At 38.2% G+C, this 20,240-nt stretch overlaps 1 protein-coding gene across 8 annotated transcripts in view; it reads left to right on the top strand.

Moving 5' to 3' along the window:
- The window catches only part of TPK1 (thiamin pyrophosphokinase 1), a 305,721-nt gene that overhangs the window by 133,462 nt on the left and 152,019 nt on the right, over positions 1–20,240 (top strand). For 4 of the 8 annotated variants that reach the window (XM_064704992.1, XM_064704993.1, XM_064704988.1 and 1 more), the window contains one exon: positions 14,243–14,315. The exons of 1 other annotated variant lie outside the window; for it this stretch is intronic. In XM_064704992.1, coding sequence (XP_064561062.1) covers positions 14,243–14,315 — 73 coding nt within the window. Of the gene's footprint in view, positions 1–12,457; positions 12,575–14,242; positions 14,316–20,240 lie in introns of all 8 variants that reach the window. 3 more of the 8 variants (XM_064704990.1, XM_064704991.1, XM_064704987.1) reach the window with 1 other exon arrangement.

A 20,240-nucleotide genomic window follows, 5' to 3' on the forward strand; every position in this document is an offset into this window, starting at 1 on the left:
ACCATACACAAGTTGTCAATCCAAGTGAACTTTTTCTTTGTTTTCCCCAACCTTCTTTGAAAATTAGCCAATTCTGACATTCACGCACTGACTTGTTCACTCTGTTATCTCTGAAGAGTTAATTATTGCAATCTCTAAACATATTATAGGAATCTAGAGGCCAAAAGCATGAGTTACCAGTACGTTGCAGCTTTTATTCCTTATTTCTGTGTTTAAAAAGTAGTTTTAATTATTTTATTTTCTCATCTGAAAGCTGCATTTGCAAACAGTTTTTCCCACGTTGTAAAAGACAGAGCTGGGGAAAACTGCTCCTACACACTCCTCCTCCTTGGAGCTCTTCCATGCAGCACCATCAGCCAGGAGCACAACTGAAAAGAAGTGGCACTTTTATTCCACACCTTGGCCTCTGGAAAGGCTGCATTGGCTCATGAATGCTGCAGCCTGTCCTTCTTGGGCCTTAGAGCTGGTTGTGACCCCATGGCTTGGAACAAAGATATTCTCCACCTCCCTCTCTATCAGGGACATACATATCCAGGTAAGGGAAGTGGTGTTTTTTAGAATTAGGGAGCCACACAGCCTGAAACACTCCAGATGGGATCCCCAAAAACTGTTGGTGGGTGAAGTGCACCTGAGGTTCATTGCTACCAGGAGAGAGTGGGTATGCTGCATTTCCTAGAGTACAAGGAGCTGGATTTGAAGGTGAGAATGGTCCAAAATCTTGGTGCCTTTCTATCAGCATGTAATTCCAAGTTCCAATTTATTACCAGCTGGCTGGCTGTAGCTGGCTGGTGCGGGCTTGTTTTGCATTGGAACTTAGCAGGTATTTAACAGCATTTAGGCAATGGCTTTGCTTACAATCAAGAAGGTTTTTCTGTTAATCTTCAAGAGGACTTTCCATTTCTCTCCAAGAACAATTACAAAAGTAATCTCAGTGACAGTTTTTCTGCCAATAAAATATGTATCTCTTACCTCATTATCAGGCAGATAGGTCTAATCCTCCTAACTTTACACATTTTTCAAAAACTTATCAACCCGAGAATTAATGTATTACTACCTGCTGGTATTAAAATGTGTAGAAAGAATTATCTAGTAGTGAATTTTGGACTGAAGGAATGGGTCACACTGTCATTCAGATGAATTACATCTTCTGTTGAATGACATCTCTAATGATGGTTACACTCCATGTCACCTGTGGTAGTCTTCAGGCTACTCCCAGAGCATCTCAATATATACTAATTCAAAGTGTCTGATTCACAGCTCATCTGTGCCCAGTCTTTTCCAGAACATTTCCAATGCTGCATCCATTCAGGGTTCTCCTCTCCCTTCTTTTAGTGCACATGGTGCAGATGGCTGCAGGGATATTAGACCTCTGAATGTCTTCCCTAAGGAAAAATTACTATAACTGTATGTAAGGGGAATTGCTTTTAATAAGAGCTCATCATTGTACTTGTATTATTTATAGGCAGATCTGTGTCCTTAAGATCTAGTTCTCATCCTATAAGAAAAGGTAATTAATGTGTTGAAATCTAATAAAAGATTAAGTCAAAGTGATTATGACAATAATAGAACTTAGTAGAAAAGCAGTTAAGGGTTATATGATTTTCTTAATCACAATAAAATGTGAAGTTCATATGGGGGTATTATTACTTCTTTTTTTTATAATAAGCAGGGCACCAACAGCATCAGGATTAAGACTAAATTGTTTTCAGCTACTCTACTTGATAGAAAATTACTTGTGCAGAGGCCAAGACAGGGATTTTTTGGAATATGTGTTACTTATCAAGAATGAGGTATTTTCTGTCTGAGTGCTTTTAGCCCACACAGACAAAGAGAAGGAAAGGAGGATGATTGAGGAGGTACATGTACGTTTGTAATGTTTCTAATGCCTCAGTCCAGTGCACAAAGTTTTTTTCTGTGATTGCCACTTACAAATAAGCACAAATCTATACATTGACCTGCATCTCATATCTGTCAGGTTGGTAGTTATCTCAATGCTTTCATTTGTGCTCTGAAGTGGCAATAAACTAAATGCTGCAGACACAAACAGGAAGACTGCCTCAGGTTCTCTTCAAACTTCCCTCCACAGTACGATTTACTTGCTTTAGATGAAACATTAATAAGGACAGCCAGCTTGAGTAACAGGCAGTAGGAGCTTGGTAGGTAGATCCTAGCCTGGGTATTAAAAGCTTAATAATAAGCTGGAGTAACACAAATCTACTTTCTCAGCTGAAAATTTGCTCTAGTGCCCTAGTCTGACTGATGGGTGGGGGGAGATGGACAGGCACACACATGTCTTTCTTGAACACAGTTAGGACCCTTATATGTGAAGCTGGCAATGTTCTGGAAACAAGCACAGCAAGCACTGCCATTATAACTACTACCAGTCTCTGAGCTGTTTTAAAGCTAGCCCAGATTTATATACACTTCAGTCAACCAAGTTCTCAATGTAGCCTTGGAGACCCTTCACAATGCCCTTTAGGTTTCTCTTGGTCATGCTTGCAGGTTTTTTGGGGTTTTTTTGGATTACTTTCCTTTTCCATGTGTGTGGTTTGCATTTCGTTGGTGGTGATTGTTTTGGTTTTTTTTTCATTAGCAAAGATTATGTGGAAAATTGCTCTGTTTTGAATGTACTAAATAAAATAATTTTGCATCCTCTTCTGTCCTACCAATTCTGAATGCAATTATGAATTTGCTTCTGAGCTTGAGTTTTGCATTGGACTCCTTGTGTGTTCTGACTCACCAGCTGTGCTGCCAGCTGTGTTTTGTGTAGCTGTGCTGGTTTCAGATGGAGCTGATACAGAGCTTCCCTCTCCCTGGAGAGGAGAGATGCTGGCTCTGTGTGCCAGGTGGGGCTGTACATGTGCAGGTTTGAAGGACTGGGACCTAGGGAGGATTTTAGAACGTGCTTGCAGCTTCTGGTGCTTGTCAGTGATAGCTATAGTTAAGGCCTCACAGTGGTAGAAATATAATGTGATCTGAAGGAAGGATTACTTGCAGACCTTGACCTCTTGCAGAATTTTGCTGCCTTGATGTATTTATGATCCCTGGAATTGTTCAAGTCCAGCCTAGGTGGGACTTTGAGCAACCTGATGTCATGGTATGTGTCCCTTCCCATGGCAGCAGGGTTGGAACCAGTTGATCATTATGATTTCTATCCAATGCAAATCATTCTATGGTTCTGTGAATTGCTGTTACCTTTTTCTCCTGAGTTAGGACTGCCAAGTCTGCACCAAACATAAAAAACAGCACATACTCCTGTGATTATGAAAGCCATTTTATGTTGAGCTGAGGATCAGTATTTCCTTGGTAAAATTAGTTTAATAAGCAGAAGGTGACATTTTAGTGGGTCAAATGAGAGTACCATGTGTCCACACTAGCCACCTCCCAGGTACGAGAGGTCTGAAAGGATATGGCTTGCTTCATCCTTTTATCACCTGCGAGCTAAATTGTGAAATAACTAATATAAACCAGATCTTCAGCTTTTGTAAGTTACCTTGGCTTGATTAGCTGCTGATCAAGTATTCCAGCTGAAGATGGGAAAAGATTTTATCTTCTGAATATCTCTGTGACAGCTGGTGCTTTTGAGTGGTGAAGGAAGCTCTGAGAAGCAAGAAGGACTTCAGGTTTTGACATGGTGCTTTGGCCAGTTCAAAATTTAGGTTTTTTTCCCTTAAGGAGTATTTCCCACCCTTACACTGGATACTATGGCTGTGTAATTACACTGTCTTTTTTTCAGATTAGCCATCCAGGGAGTTTCAGGGAGCTTCCTTCTGGTGTTAGGGGTGGTAATGGCTAACTTCTAAAACAGGCCTTTTTTTCAGGAGGCATTGGAAGCTGTGCTGACTGTCAGGAGGAGTGTGGTATTTGCTGGGTCCCCAGGATGAAGGAGGAATTGAGAATCCGACTCCATGTTCTTAGAAGGCTAACTTATTCTTTTATGATATTGTATTATATTAGAGAATGCTACACTAAAACTATACTAAAGAATAGAGAAAGGATACATACAGAAATACAAAGATACTAATTAAAAACTCCTGAGTGACTCCTCATAGTCCCGGCACAGGGAATGGTCATTAAGTAAAAATAATTCACATGAAACCAATCAAACCACCACTTGTTGAATAAACAATCTCCAACCACATTCCAAAGCAGCAAAACAGGAGATAAAATGAGATAATATTGTTTTTCCTTTTTCTCTGAGGCTTTTCAGCTTCCCAGGAGAAGAAATCCTGGCAAAGGGATTTTTCCAGAAAATATGACAGTGACAGAGGAGGAACCTGACTGCAGCTAAACCAATGGAGAATTTTAACAGCTAGAATAGCATTTCCTTGTACTTGGGAGTCTTTGGGAAAGCAGGCAGTTCATATAGTAGCCAGAGTGACACTGCAACATGTTTCCTTACATTACTGTATTTCATTGCAAGTAGGTTTGTTCACTAATGAGCAGTGAAAAGAAATAAAAATTTAGGTCTGTCCACCAAGTCACTGTCAACCAGATGTTCTTTTGCATCTATTAAGGTGCAGAGCATAGGTATGAACTTACCTGTTTGGTACAGCAGTTTAAATGTTTTACAGAAGAAAATGTCAAGAGAGCTGATTTTTCCCTTGATGAACACATTTTGTCAGTCCCTCATTCTTTACCCCTTATAAAAAATTTAGCAAATAAAACCCTGATAGAAAAACTATTTCAATTGAGTACATCAGGCTGTGATCAGAAGGCAGATTTATTGATACGTGAGAGTAGCAGCTTTATTTTGTTTCTTAATTTCATCCATATGTCAAGTAACTATAAAAGGTGGTTTTATTCTTTAATTAGAGCTTCATCAGAGACATTTTAATTGCAGCTGTGCTCATGAAAACAGTCGTTTGAAACACTTTTAATCTCTTGAAAGAGAGAACTGCTTGTGTGCACTCATAGCTGTAAACCTGCTGACTTTGCTAACTAAAATATGGCACTGGTACCTTCACTCTGTAGAGGCTGTGACAGAGCCAGAAGAGCAAAACCAGGATAAAAGTGAGAAGGATCTCTGCCAGCTGCAGGAGCTTTACAGAGCTGTGATGCTCCAGCCCACTGAAGACAGAAACCCTGATATACTAAACAGTTTTCCACCAATTCCTTCAGAGCTCTAAGCCTACCTTTCATCTTTTCAATTAGTACAAACCTTAAAAGAATTTCTGTTAAACTTTTCAATACCTTGTTGTCTAAATCACAGGTTCCAGAAAATGAAATACAGTCATCCATTGTACAGCTAAATTGTGGAGAAATGGAAGGGTTCTCCCTTGAGTTTATCTGATGAAAGGGAGGTTGCTTTTTGGTAGAGGTTACTCAGCATCAAATAGAGCCCAAGTCTCATTTTGTATGCGCATTTATCTTCTGCAGTCTCTCTAATTAATGCTGCAGTGCTGTGCTAGGCAAGAGGTGCAGGTACCTTTTGAAATGCTAATGCTCTGCTGGAATATCCTGCTTGTCTGTCAGCTCTGGAGAAGCTGCAGCAGAGGTCAGCAGCAAAAGGTTTAATAAAACTTCTGCCTCCCAGTGACTTACCCAGTTCCAGTCATACAGAAACAACAGACCTCAAACAGCTCTCTGCTGTTCTGGGTCTTTTCTCCATTCCTTGCCACGTGGGCTCACACCCCCTAAAAACATGAAGTGATAGGTTTTGTTCCTCAGTGTAGTACAGGTGTTTTCAGGATCCTCAATGCATTATTTCTCTGCAAATTATTATAAACCTTATCAGTATAAAGGCTTGAAACTTGAAGGAGTTATGTTAACATGTTTAAGGTACTCAAGCCCATCTTCACCAAAAATGAAAATGGTTTGCACAGTGGCTGCTCTACAGGCCATCAGAGCCTAGGATAAAGAAGCATGTTCAATAACTGTACAGAATCAACTTTGCCTTTCAATAATTGTGTTGTAATCAGATGTTCTGGTTTTCTCCTGAAGGCTTTTTCCATGAGTAGGTGTTCTTTAAATGAATTTTTATATGACAATTCATTTTTCATGGCATCCTACTCGTAGCTAAGTGTAGAGGTGTCTCTTTTGTGGTCATAAAACAGAATATCCATCTATAAAATGATGTGTATGTGAAAATCAGAAAAGAAAATGTAGCCCAAACAGAGGAAGCATAATATAGACTTTTGAAAACCTGCAGATTTCTTCTTGTTTGCTTGAAGCAAGTTGCTCAGTAAGGGGATAAATCTCTTCTCATTGTACTCATGACTCCTCGTGTGGAAAGGGCTCTAGAGAATTTCTGCTGCAAGCTACTTCAGTTTCTAGAAGCAAAGGGCTTCTTCAAACTCAATGCCCCTGCAAAGACTTTCCTCCCTGGTTTTCTAAGTCTGTAAACAGACGCTAAACTCAGAGCAGGTACTAAAGGTACTCCAGTGAGAGTAAGTAAAGTAATGGAAGCAGGGAAATCCCAGTGAACATCTTTCACATGTAACTTCTTACTGTTTGATTGTGCTTGACTTTTGAGTGTTCTTAGTGGTGTGAAAGTTCACGGAAAGGACACCTATAGTTTAAATACCAGTCATTCAAGCTGACTTTTGAAATTGTATAATTCAGTTTTCAAGCCACACTGAAGGTATTGTTCATAACTCTCTGATTAGGTAGAAAATTATAATATGCATGTTTCTAGCATTTCTGGGAAAGAAGAGGAATTGTTTATCTTGTCTTGGAAAAGCCTGTTGCCTTGTAGCAGCAACATCTGCTTGAGTGGCACTCCATGAAGCCCTGAGCCTGCTGTGGCTTCTAGTGCCATCTTTTTGAGACTCGTTTCTAAATCTGTTTGTGTAGCTTGTGACTGCTCGATGTTTACCACATTTTAGGTCACATCCTTTTTTTTTGATTCTTCACACTCAGTATAAAATGTTAATAAATAATTTACATTTATTTAATGTAATGGCTACTTTTTCTCAATTTTTAGAGCATATTCTGCCTTCTGTTGCTTTGACATGAAGATGGAAAACTGTTTCGAGGGTCTTGTCAGCCTCTACCTTCTCAGTGAGTCAGATACCCTCACCTGTCAGAGGCTGCAGTGCTTATCTTCTCCCCCCTTTCCTCTGGCTTTGAGTCCTAGAAGATTTGAGTCTGGCACTCCCAGACAAGTATTTATGCTTTGCTTGCATTCAAAATCGTGTGATTGTGGGTGACTCATGCTGAGGCACTGGAGTGTTTTTTGCTCCTCCATTAATGTGCATCCCTGAGCCATGGTGCCCTATGCAAAGATGAAAACTCACGGCTCAGCTCCCTTTTTTTAAATTCCTTTTGCAAAGGATCCAACAGCCAGGCTTGAGTGTGTGCAATGCTGAGTTGTGCTGAATAGCTTCAGCTTTAATTTCTCTAAGATCATGTATTACCATCAGCTATGCTTTATTTTAAGAAATACTTCAATCTATGAGTTATATAAACAAAACCACAGGTACTTAGCAGTAGTCCCTGGGAGTTGCTTGTTCTGAGCATACTGAGTTTTTCATTAAGTACATGTACTTTTCCTGAACACAGGAGGATGTTCAGCACCATGGCAAACAAGTGAGGAGTTCTTAAATCTCATAGCATGACTTATTTTCATACTGTATCAAGAGCAACTGAAGAAAAGCTTCAAATATTGACTATTAAAAAGAAAAATGTCACAGTTGTAGCTATCATTAACTTTCATCTTTGTCACTGAGGAACAAGGTTTTGAGGCAGGGTGTAAGCTTCTTTGGATTTGTAATGATAATGGGAGAAAGTTGGCTCTCCCTTCTGGAAGATGTCCCCCTGATGTGTGCTTTCCATAGCAGTGTGAGCTGAAGGGAATATGTTCTTCAGTTTATTTTAGGTGCTTTTTTATTATTGCAAGGTGACACTGCATACCAGGCAAGCATAAATGAATGCATTGTTGCCTTCACATCTTCACACACTTTTATCTTTTTCTTTAAACTGTACGGTTTGCAAATGAAATAATACTTACATACTCTTTAACACTAAGCTTCTTAAAAAGTAAGGGAAAAAAAGAGGCGGTTTTTCAAGGTTGCCTAATATTCCAAGCACTTCTAACCCCATAACTATCTGACTGTAACATGCAGATATGCTAACAGTCTGTGCAAAGAGTTTAGGTCATCTGTGTGTAGTTTGATGCAGGCATACACTCACTTTCTTTGTTAAATTGTTAAGTGTTGACAGTGCTGGCATTGTACCCCCTCCATTTTTTTTTTTCTTAAGTCTTATTAAATCACATCTGGATTTATTGTGGTGTGGGAATTGTTCTATGAAGTAATTGCATAATGAGCATTAGGTTTTATTAAGGCCTTTTAAGAAGGTGTGGGAAACAGTTGGGGTTCTTTTTGTTGATTTTTTTTCTCTCTAAATTCATACAGAGCTAGCACATCATTGTCAGTGACACCCTGCTACAAACATTGTATAGTGACAAGGGAGGTTTGGAGGATTGAAAGAGCAGTGATGGGAGCCATAGAGTCAGAAAAAATGTAAGCTTACTGTCTTCAAGAGAGTCTTGTTTGGGAGGTAGAGGGTGAACAAGCTAAGGACTGGGGTTTAGCTGTTTTTTATAGCCTCATGATAATAATAATTATGGAATCGTTTGTGTCATCTGTTCAAAATCAATCAAACCAAAATTCTTTTCTATGGTCAGTTTGAATTCATTAATTGTATTGGTATTTTAGTGTTGGGCTTCTGAGATGCAGGTGTGACCCTTTCTTGTGGTAACCTTGCAGGTAATGCAGGAAGGTATTTATAGGCTGAATAGACATTAACTCTGAATATATCTCACTATCTGACATTTCTCCTTTACCCAGGAACTCACCTCTGTGCAGCTACTTGGAGCATCCAAATATGCTGCTCTGAGACAATATATAAAAGGCACCTGCTTGTGCTGTACATGTCTGTGAGAGTTAAAAAGGCACTTTGATCTCCCCAGCAGATAACAGTATACTTTTGACAGATTTAAACAGACTTAACACCCTTCTGATGAGAACAGCCCTCACTTACTCTTTCTGTCAGGACATCAGGAGGGCAAGCTGAAAGTGCACCTTAACAGGTAGCAAATATAGAGTGGAGACCATTAAATTTTGTTTTAGTTTTGAGTAGTTTTTTTTTTGTTTAACTGTGATTTTAATGCTTATCCTGAAGTAGTGCTAGAGAGTTTTATATTGTGTTTTCCAAAGTGCTAGATGCTCACAAAAATCAGAGCTGACTTTACTTCATGTTCAGTCTGCAGCATTTTGTCCTCACTGGTTTTTATTCCACAAGGATGTAGCTTGTGTGTGCCTATCAGTCCAGGGTAAAAGATACCCATTTTCAAATTTATTTTTAGTAGTGAAGAAAAAAATATAGGGAACCCAACCCTCAGATGATACAGCTGGGAACACATGGTTTGTCTGCATGGGATTATTTTCTGTGCTGTAGCTGAAGGAATAAAAGGGTGTGCAGATACTGCCTTTAAATGCTTATGTCTCTGATGTTAACATTTGTTTAAAAAAGGTTAATTGCATGCAATTATGTGCTAAAGGAGCTGCATCACAAGAAAAGTCAATAGTACTAGGAAACTGTAACTTTGAATTAATGATAGAACTGAGCACTTATGCCCAAACATTTTATGTAAGAAGGCAGCATGGGTTTTTTTGGTATAAACTGCTACAGTGTGATCATTTTGTGTGGGTTTTTGTGGGTTTTTTTTCTTTTTCATAACTGTGTGAAAACGCATATTTTACACTTCACACTGAATTCTTAAAATGAGTGAATAAAGAAGCAAACATTCTGATGTTTTAAATTTAACACTAGTGTTAAATATGCTAAATGTTAGTGTACATTAGTGCTGAATATTTAAAAACAATATTGCTGTGTCTATTAGATGTATTACTTGAAGGAAAAAGGCACAGTTGATCTTGTTTGCAGAACCTCACTGTATAATAGCTTTTATTTATTTTGTAATCTGTCTATGATAAGAATCAATTGCTGCTTTATGGTGCTGGTGACTAAAAATTTACTGGGGTAAATGGAAACTATGTCAAACTTGCTGGAATCTCTCTTCCCCCCCCCGTTTTCCAGCCCAGGGTCCTGAGAGTTCATAAAACTGTTCAGTCAACATTCAGCCTTTACCCAGTTTGTATAAATCATCTAGATGGTATCCATCTCCTAACTCCTGAGAAATAGTGTTGTTTTTCCTTCCTAAGCTAGGTAAACTTTTAAAGGTTCCATGTGGAAACTATAGGGGTTTTATGTAAAACAAGTTAGATAAAAGATAAGCAGTCTGGCATGGAAGTGCCTTTGGGTCCTTATCTGAAAGCAATCCTGACCCTCATAACTCCATACTCATTTTAGATGGATGCAGTATGATTCTAAAAGACCCTGATGAGGAAAAAAAAATAGCAAGTCCAAGAACAACAGAAAGAACACAACTTAATCCAAACAGAATAAACCCCTCAACATGCAGAAAAAAAAAAAAAGAGATTGAAAAGAGTGAGAAAAACTCCAGTTAGCCCAAACCTCTGAAGATTTTTTTTGCTCATTGCCTGGTGTTATGCTTCTTGACAGCTCTAGAAAACACTTCGTAGACTAGGCTGATCTCATATGAATTTTGAACTTTCAGTCCCATTAGGATTAAGAATTTGGCTCACTCCTGATAAATGGCAATATAAAGCAGCAGAGAATCAAGCCAGCTGAGCTGGTCATGACCTTATATGCATAGTGATAATTAATAGCTAATGAGACTGATAAAATATGGTTCTGAAATGCAGTAGACTGCATCATCAAGACTGTTTAGAAATTAAAATTTTAAATTGCACTAGGAATTAAAGACATATTTTGCCATCATGGGCAAAAAGTTAGACTCCTTCACTAAAGGATGTGTGTCAGATATGTCACTGAAATATGTCATCTTCAATACAGTTATGCATCAGAATAAGAATTATTCATTAATTTCAGTTCAGAGGGCAGGAAAACATGGGTTAGACTAATATAATACCTGGTTTTAATCTGTACTTTAGGTAAGGGCAGCTATTTTAACTTTTATGGAGAGGCTTTTCTTGCTACTTTTCTCCTGACATCATTTCTTCACTCAAATAGAAGTAAGCTTGATGTGTGATTCTCCCAAGCCTGTTCTCCTGCACCAGAGTCTATACTCAAGAGTAAATACAAAACTATATGGAAGCAAACAAGTGAAACCCAATTATTAAAAAATATTCTTGAGTTGCTTTAGTATGAAGTTTTTTTCCGTAGAACAAACTCTCAACTATTTCCCCTATTTCTGTATCAGTGCTGATCTCTGAGGTTAGTCAGTCAAGAATTCTTCACACCATGAGCTTTGTTCACTTGTGTTTGTTGGAAAGAGTTTTGACTCAAATCTGTTCACCTGGATCAAGAAATTTGTTCCACAGAACTCAAAAAGGACTGTGTCAAATGCAGCCTTTGACTCTATACTGAATGTTGCCTTACTTTTGTGTCGTAGTTGAGACAGAGACAATACAACACACTCCATTTTCAGAGGGCTTCAAACCTGTTTTTATTATAGCATGCATGCTTTTTATACATTCTTACAAAACTCATAAGTTTGCACTGTACTCATTGGTAAAAGAAGACAAACAAAGTGTTTATTGGAATAGGCAGTTGCAGGTTTCTCTTATTTATCCTTCTTTCTTTCTTGGTTTCTATGTCAACGACCTTGGTGGAGAATTCTTTCAGGGGTAAATGTGAATCCTCTTATCAAACTTCTCTCTGTAAAAACTGTAAAACCTCTTCCACACTTTTTCTAGTTTGCATAGTCAGTGAGCTACAAAGAGCAGCCATCCTCGCTCTGAAGATAAAGCAGACATATTTTTTCATGTCTGTGAGGCAGACAGTGGAGTTGAAATTTACTATAATTTTTTTTTTTTTTAATTCATCAGGCATGACTTTCTGAACATTCCTTGTTTCTGCTCTTTCTAAAAGAGAAGGAGAAAAGAAGAAGGAATTCTTCTCTTCATGATCATTAATGGGAGGCTTAGACATCTTGAAATGTTGAGGTCCCCAGTCACATCTCGTTATTCCCTTTAGTCACTTCTGGTTTTGTGGTTGCTCCAAGTGAGTGATTTAGAGAGGATGTGTTGAAAATGGACACAGAGCTTCCTGGCAGAGGAGACATGTTCTGGAAGCATAACCAGGAACCCCAGAAGAGCCCATGGAAAGTGCAACTGAAGTGCCTGTTCCTTCTGCTTGGAAAAATTCAAGCTAGATTTTGATTGGAAATAGTTTCATTTTGGATAAGAACAAAAGCTCTGAATGAGCACTTGATTCTTAGAAGGCACCTTTTTTATTGGCTAATTCTTCTCCCACTTATATCTCTTGAAGCATTCAGGAGAAATAGTTAATTATTTAAAAGCACTGCCATTTGTAGCTGCTGTAGAGAGGGAAAAAAATAAAAAGGAAAGACACTTTTGGATTTATATATGGCATTTGAATAAGATAAACAGCTTTTTCATCACAGTGGATATCCATGTCATACCAAGCTGGCATTCCATGACAACTGGCTGCTGTTCTTCTTGCCCAACCTGCTGGAACACCTCCAGGGCTTGCATTCAGTGCCACCACTGAAATGCCTAGAGTGAGTTAACTTTTAGTGGCTCTGTTTCATTCAGGAAGAAATAATTATAAAATAAAAAATTGGAAGAGAATACCCACAAGTTTTTAAGCTTGTTGCATTCAGTAAATATTTAATTAGGGAACTCATGGAAAGGTAAAAAAAGATTATTTCAATTTTAACTTTTGAAAATGTGACATTTTTTGTACATTGGAAAGATCAGTCTTTACAACGAAGGACTAAACCTAATTTTCTGTTTAGTTTTGAACCATGCTGATGGAGACATGAAACAGAGCACTGAAGCATTTGCATTTCTCCTACTTGATTCCTGTGTCCTCAGTCAAACCCAGTGCAGCAGGGACTGCCCTTCTCACTGCAGTGCGTGTTGGACCATCACTTCTGGAGGGATTATTTTTAGAACATATCCTTTTATAAAAACCTTAGTAATGGTGGAGAGCAGGGAATTTGAAATGCCATAGTTGCACATGACCTAACTCACAGCACTTGTACTTACCAGCTTCTACTGGAGCAGCTTTCAGTTCAAAGAAAACCACAGGTCTGTTTTGAAATCCCTGCATGGACACAGAACATGAGATTTTTATGTTTTACTGATATGAGGAGTTTCTACACCCTGCAGCATTATTCTGAAATCATGTGGCAGAAAAAAATATGTCCCAATATACTCTGCTTAATTCCTTGTAACAAAGTTTAAGCTGGAAACTAATTTGCTGATGAACTGTCATCCCCCTTGTAAAGTAAGGTAGCCATGGAGTTAACTAAAATCACAGCTTTACTTTCAGAACTCAGTGCAGCCTTATCTATTGAAACAGTGGAAACAGTCTCTCACCTGTCAGCTGCTTCTTTAAAATCAAGAAATTGTGCGAGATGGAAAGCTGTGTTGACTGTTTTGGGGGAGCATTGATATTCTTTCAAAAGATATTCTTACACTGTTATTTCTATAGCACAGGAAGTTTCATTAGGAATTTGACATTAATTTATGCAATAAATATTTTTAAGCATTCTGCAATTAAAAAGCTACATGTGGCAAGATAAGATAAATATCACAAAATTATTTCTATGTGCTATGCAGCAATATTACTGTAAAAATGATGGTTAAGAGTTGAAATTAAGTTCATATGAGTTAAAAATCACTGAGCATTTGGCTTCCATATTTTGGGAATATTTTTAATAATCCAGAAGAGTAGAAACGAGATGACATCACTAACAACTAAAATACAAATCCTTGAAACATTTATGGCATACCAGCTGTCCAAGAAGCATCATCATCATCATCTTCTGACAAATGATATCCTCTGAGGCTTGATGTAGAGCACTCAGATATGCTATTTCAAACACTTTGCTGACTGAATGATATATTTGAAAGATATTTGAAAGTTGTCTTTCTAGGACCAGGCAAATAGGACCAGTCTTGCTGACCCAGAGAGATATATAAGCATCTAAGTAATGTGCTGCTCCCTCAGAAAAGGGACAATAGATTTCCCAGTTTTACATTTTGTTTGTTACCTTTTTTTGTATCACCTCACAGCAACTTGTTTGAATATGATTTTTAGGGAACACATATTCCTTTATGAAGATTAATGCTTGTAGCCCATAGTACTCTTGAGAAAATAAATATTAAATATAGTAAGATGGATTAATTTTTCATTTCACTGCTCATTGCTTTCCTTTCAGCTTCTTGCCTGATTACATCAGTGGTGATTTTGATTCCATTCAGCCTGAAGTCAAGGAGTACTACAAGGTCAAGGTAAATTAAATCCCTTTGAGTTTTTCTGTGATAGAGCATTGTAAGATCCAAGCCATTAATGCTCCAGTTGGTCATGAAGCGATTCTGACTTCATTGCTTCCTTTGAGGCTTCAGTTGCAAACACCTGAGAAGCTCAGAAGTTGTGCTTTGTGGTACTGTACTAAAATAAACACAGGAGGTGCAGTACTGCCAGACTCATGGGTGAGTTTCCATAGTATCAGGTGATGAAATAGATCGTATGGTGGTAGAGATTACAGAGTCTAGAAACTAGGATAAAACTTCCTGAAAAATCTGTGACTTCTTTTGCATGGTGAGATACAGAGAAATAAGGATTAACTTACCATGATTCCCACCTGGTGGGTATCCACATACTTTCTAGAGAGAGTTTCTTGGTGTGGTGTTCATAGGATATGACTTTACCTTTTTAGAGGAAAGCTGCAGATCGGAAATCTGTGTCTTTCCTCACCCACTGAAGCATTGAATTGAAGTCAACTACTTCTGCTACACTGGTGGAATGCCCTCCTTAATGAGTTATTGGATAAACTCCTGCTGGTGCTAATTTATTTCCAGTGAGCAGCATAAATGTAAAGTCACTTTTCTCAGGTCTTAGGGCTCAAAGTTCTGCCTTTACCTGACTCTTTGGTGTTTAACACTTCACCTGCCTACTTGTTAAGGCTTTTGTGATGAGCACAGTTCTTCACCCTAGCATCTTGGACAGCAGGCTTCTGCAAATTCAGAGGTTGCCTTGACAGACCAGCTTACCTTTGCAGCAGGCTGCACTTGCAAGAGGAGTGTTTGATCCTTCTGAAGTAGTTGACTTAATCTGCTGCTGATTCATGTATAAGAATGAAATGTGCCTAAAATCTTCCCTGATGGACTTGGGATCAAATGATTAGAAAAAAAGGTTTCAAGCTGTGAGGAGAGGTCTGGAATAGTGTGTAGAGCAGGGTTATATTCTCTCTCTGGGCTCTGTGGGGTTTTATTTCCATATTCTACACCATTTTTTAGGATGGAGAAATGTCTGATGGCTGTTCATCTCTAGGAGAACTGCTCAAGAAAAATGCTCAGGAATCTAAATTACAGCTTGGGAAGTGAAAATAGGATAAAAAAGCTTTGGGTTATTACTATTCACTACAGACTGAAAATTCATGATCTGTTAATAAATGAATTCAAGAAGTATTTGGATAACACTCTTGGGCACATGGTGTGACTCTTGGGGATGATGCTGTGCAGGGCTGGGAGTTGGACTCACTGATCCTTGTGGGTCCCTTCCAACTCAGCTTCTTCTGTGATTCTGTGAGTCTGTAAAAGGGGAAACTGCAAAATGCTCTACTCTGTTTGGCATGGACATGGACAAGCCCCAGTACCAGCACAGTCTGGGAGATGGACAGATGGAGATGGAGAGCAGCCCTGGGGAGAAGGCCCTGGGGGTGCTGCTGGATGAGAGGCTGGACATGACCCAGCCATGGGCACTCACAGCCCAGAGACACAAACGTGCCCTGGGCTGCCTCCAAAGCAGCGTGGGCAGAGGGGAGAGGGAGGGGATTCTGCCCCTCTGCTCCTCTCTGGTGAGAGCCCACCTGCAGGGCTGCATCAGCTCTGGGGTCCCAACATGGACCTGCTGGAGTGAGTCCAGAGGAGGCCATGAAGATGATTAGTGGGGTAAAGAGATCAGGAGATGAGAAAAGGCTGAGAAAATTGGGGTGGTTCAGCCTAGAAAATAGAAGGCTTCAGAGTGACCTAATTGCAACCTTTCAGTACCTGAAGAGAGCATAAAAGAAAAATGGAGACTTTTTACAAGAGTATATAGTGACAGAATTAATGGGAATGGCTTCAAATTTATAGTAGGTTTAAATTAGATATTAGGAAGAGTTTCTTTATTGTGAGAGTGGTGAGACACTGGAAGAGGTTGCCCAGAGAAGCTGTGGTTGCCTCACCCTTGGCAGTGTTCAAGGCCAGGTTGGATGGGACTCTGAGCAACCTGGTCTAGTGGAAGGTGTCCCTGCCCATGGAACTTGATGTTCTTCAGGGTTTCTTCCAACCTGAGCCATTCTATGGTTCTGCAGTTAATGCTTATATGGAACAGCATGCTGGTAGGTAGGTAAGTCCTAGCAAAGAATGGAAGTTAAGGATCATTCAGCAGAGAGAGGGGAGATGGAAGAGGTAGGAGGTGGAAGAATACAATAGATATTACCCTTTTTTCAGAGGGATTACTTTTCTGGCCATAGCATCCTTTTTGTCAGCTTAGTTTAATCTCACTGGTGCACAGTTTGCATCTTCTCTGTGAACACATAGTGAATCTTTCTGCTTCATACAGAGTTACATCTGTGCAAGGACTAAGCTGATAGGTTGTAAAGAAAGAAGTAATTAATGAGGATTTCAAAGGTGTAATGAACAGAATCATCTAGCCTGCAGAATCCTTGCCTGGGGTCTTCATATAAGATGGAGTAAAATGCAGATAGACTTCAGAATTTTAAGTGTACATTGTAGGAAATATTTTTTTTTTTGCATTTTTAAATTAAACTTCCCATAGTCAGAAAATTAGAATGGTAAATATGGATGAGTGTTTAAAGAGATCTTGAGCAAAAAATGTAATAGAACACAGAAACTGGAGAGAGGTCTTTATTTCTTTTCTTGTAAAGCATCTTGTTCATTAAGGCACCCACTGTAGTCCAGACAATTTCCATAGTCCCTGTGTTTTGGAAATGCTGTATGTCTGCATAATATATGTGGCCCAAAATATATTAGCACTGCTTAAAACAGGCTGTGGGAGACCTTCAGCTGAATAGATCAGTGTAGCACCATTGACTTTAAGGAAGTCTAATGTTGTCAATTAGGGTTGCTTCCCGTACCATCCTTCCTTACCCATGTGCAGATTACAACCAGAGACCAACACCCAGAGACCCAGAGGCCACTATCATTAGATAATATTACTGTATTATTTCAAGTATTCTCTTATAATTTTACAAAGGCTACCTATATTGGCAGAAATTAATGCATTGTGACATTTTCCTCCTATCTGAAGATATCCTGCCACTGCTTTAGAGTTACTTTTTCTTAGTAAAGCTTATGGATGCTGATTACTGAGCTATAAAACATAATCATGTGCAAGCGTTTGTGTCAAAGACAGCCCAGTGTAGTGCTGGGTAAGTAGTGAGGTGTGTTAAACTCAGTGCATGAAACTAATTTTTGTGGGAAGAGTTGTCTATAGCAGTTTTGTCATCCTCACAACACAGCAACAGCCTGACTCCTCATCACACCAGCTTCATACCAGGACTTTGCTCTGCAACTCAGAAGTTTTTCTACCTCATTTAAGTGATGAAAGTAAGGAGATTTTTGTCACTATAGGAAGACATGACATACAGATTCCCAAAGCCAAGGGAATGGGCCATTTTAAGCCAGTTGCTCTGGTGTTTTTATTTGAGTAGGGATTACAAGACAAGTGTTTCCATTTTCCTTTTAGCAGGACAATCACTATTGTATTGGGGAACCTTATTTAAACAAAGTTTATAAGCATGAAGGAAAAATACCATTTTATCTCTGTTAGGTGTCATATGCCACAATGAAGAGATCTAAAGTCAAAAGTCCTGTTTTGCAAAATAACTGTATAACAGACTTCTGAGTGGGATGTGTAAGTGAGGAGTTAGGCATTCCTTTTGGGAGAGATTAAGTAAGCATGTGTCAGAGGTTATTCAGCTTTACTTTTTATTTTCTGTGGTCTTGGTTTTGCCTCATTAGTTTGTCAAGAATATGCTTGTAGTCTTCTATTAAAATTTATTAAAATATTAGAGATTATTTCCTCCATTTCTTACAATTAAATAATGTTAAAACTGGATAAAACTTCAGCACAACTGAAAATGAAATGTCATATTTAAAATTTCTTTTTGAAATCATACTGCCCTATAGAAGGATAAAGAATAGCAATTTTGTATTCTTTATTCTGTGTATTTTCTGTCATTGTTAAAATAGAAATTGAGAGGAGGTTTTGTACTTTCATGATAAATATGCATGTTCATGTGATCCCATAATAGATGCACTGGCATTCTTTCTCCGTAGAGTCTGAAGTGCATTGGAAATGACACTGCACAAAGCAGGGAGGATTTGTGGTGATATTTCTGTCATTGGAGTTTCATCCTTTTCTTGCTTTAGCTGAATGTTTCTATTATTGAAACCTTTTAAACATTGCTTTGAAGTTAAAGCAGCCGTTTGTATTGTTATGCCTCAAACAAGGTTCTGTTTCTGAAGTCTTAAGTCCAGAGACATTATCTGAAATAACACCAAATCTGTGCTTACACCGAGAAGCAGCAGGCTGAATCCAATGTTCTTTGAAATCCAGGCTATGCTATTTATTAAAAATCCGGTTTGGCTTTCCCACCAAGCAAACTTCATGTGCCTTGAAAGGCTGCTGCAGACTTAGCAGGCTCTACTTCAGATCTGTAATTAAATGCTGTGAATTTATTTACAAATCCACTTCTTTTCCTATTCTTTTTCTTCTTTTTAAGTCCTGTAGAGCTGCTTAGTTTTGCAGGCAGTTCTGCAGCTGTAGTACTTTCTATTTTCATTTCCAGGGCTAATGGTTATCAAGGCTGTAAAAAGGTTTAGTAGATAGGATATGGGTATTGTATTTTTGTTCTTCGATGATGCACCTATAATTAGATTTACAAAATGTGTTGGTAACACTGATATAGTGCTTTTATGTCTCTCTAACTTCTACACTTTCTGGGTAAACTGTACATTTTAGGCCATGTTTCCTGCTTGCTTTTGAAGGCCAAACAGTTTAGTAATTTTATGAAATCACAGTGTTAATTGATTTGCCTGAGTTATATTACTATAATTTAAAATAAAGAAAACCATTAAGTTTTTATGTGCCTATTTTAATTTATCTTTTATCTCTGAATGTTACATTTTTTTCTACTACTAATTTTTAATATAGGATGAGACTTCAGATATTAAAATGCTTGACTCATTTACAGCATTCTTGTTAGACTGAACAGTTATCTAAGAAAAACATGGTTTATTTTAGGCCCTGGTTCCTTTGTGAAATGTTTTAAGGTTTCAGAGGGAAATCTAAAATTTGTGCAAGTGGATCTGAAACAATTCAATCTTACTGTTTGACTGGCTACTTCTGCTTGACATTCACTACTTGAGCTTCTGAGCAATCCTTTGGTTAATATGTTTATATATATATAATTCTGCTGGCAACATTTTTGTCAAATATAAAAAGTGCTGTGTATAAAAGTATATATACTCCTATATGTATTATATGTATATATAAAGTGTATATAAGTATATATTAAGTATATATTAATACATATATATTACATATATATGTATTATGTATACATATGTTTATATGTATATATTAGGTGTATATAAGTATGTATACTTTTGACATGTATAAAAAGCATCATCTCCTTCTGATGTGTTGAGAGTGCCTAGTGCCACCTGGACTTAGATCCAAGTTGTAGTTTATTTCCTACTGATGTACATTTATTGAAAGTGTCTTAGTGTCTTAATATAGATAGAGGTTCTTTAAATCAAAATTCTTTGTAAATCTGGTATGGTCCTGCTGTTAATAGTTCAAACTGTAAATTACTGCATGTGCAATTTAGGATTTTAGACTGGAAGCTTTTTGGATACCTTAGTCATGTCAATAGGAGCTTTCACAAATGGTTCCATTCTTGAATAGTATGTCAGAGGTCTTGTCAAGATTGTGTTTTCAAGTGACTTGTCTAGGTGAGTCTGGTTATGTGGATCTCTTATTCATGCTAAATGAAAGTAACAGTATCTCGATGTTCCAGATATGTCACAAATTTGTACGAGATTCTGTGCTTGGTGCCACTTTTGTAAAGGTGAACATGACAGACAGTCACATTAGGTCAAATCAAAGGTTCATTCAACTGGGCCAGAACAGAATACTGTTGA

The sequence above is a fragment of the Zonotrichia leucophrys genome, chromosome 2 (genome assembly GCF_028769735.1).
Source record: "Zonotrichia leucophrys gambelii isolate GWCS_2022_RI chromosome 2, RI_Zleu_2.0, whole genome shotgun sequence".
In the NCBI taxonomy this organism is placed as follows: domain Eukaryota; kingdom Metazoa; phylum Chordata; class Aves; order Passeriformes; family Passerellidae; genus Zonotrichia; species Zonotrichia leucophrys.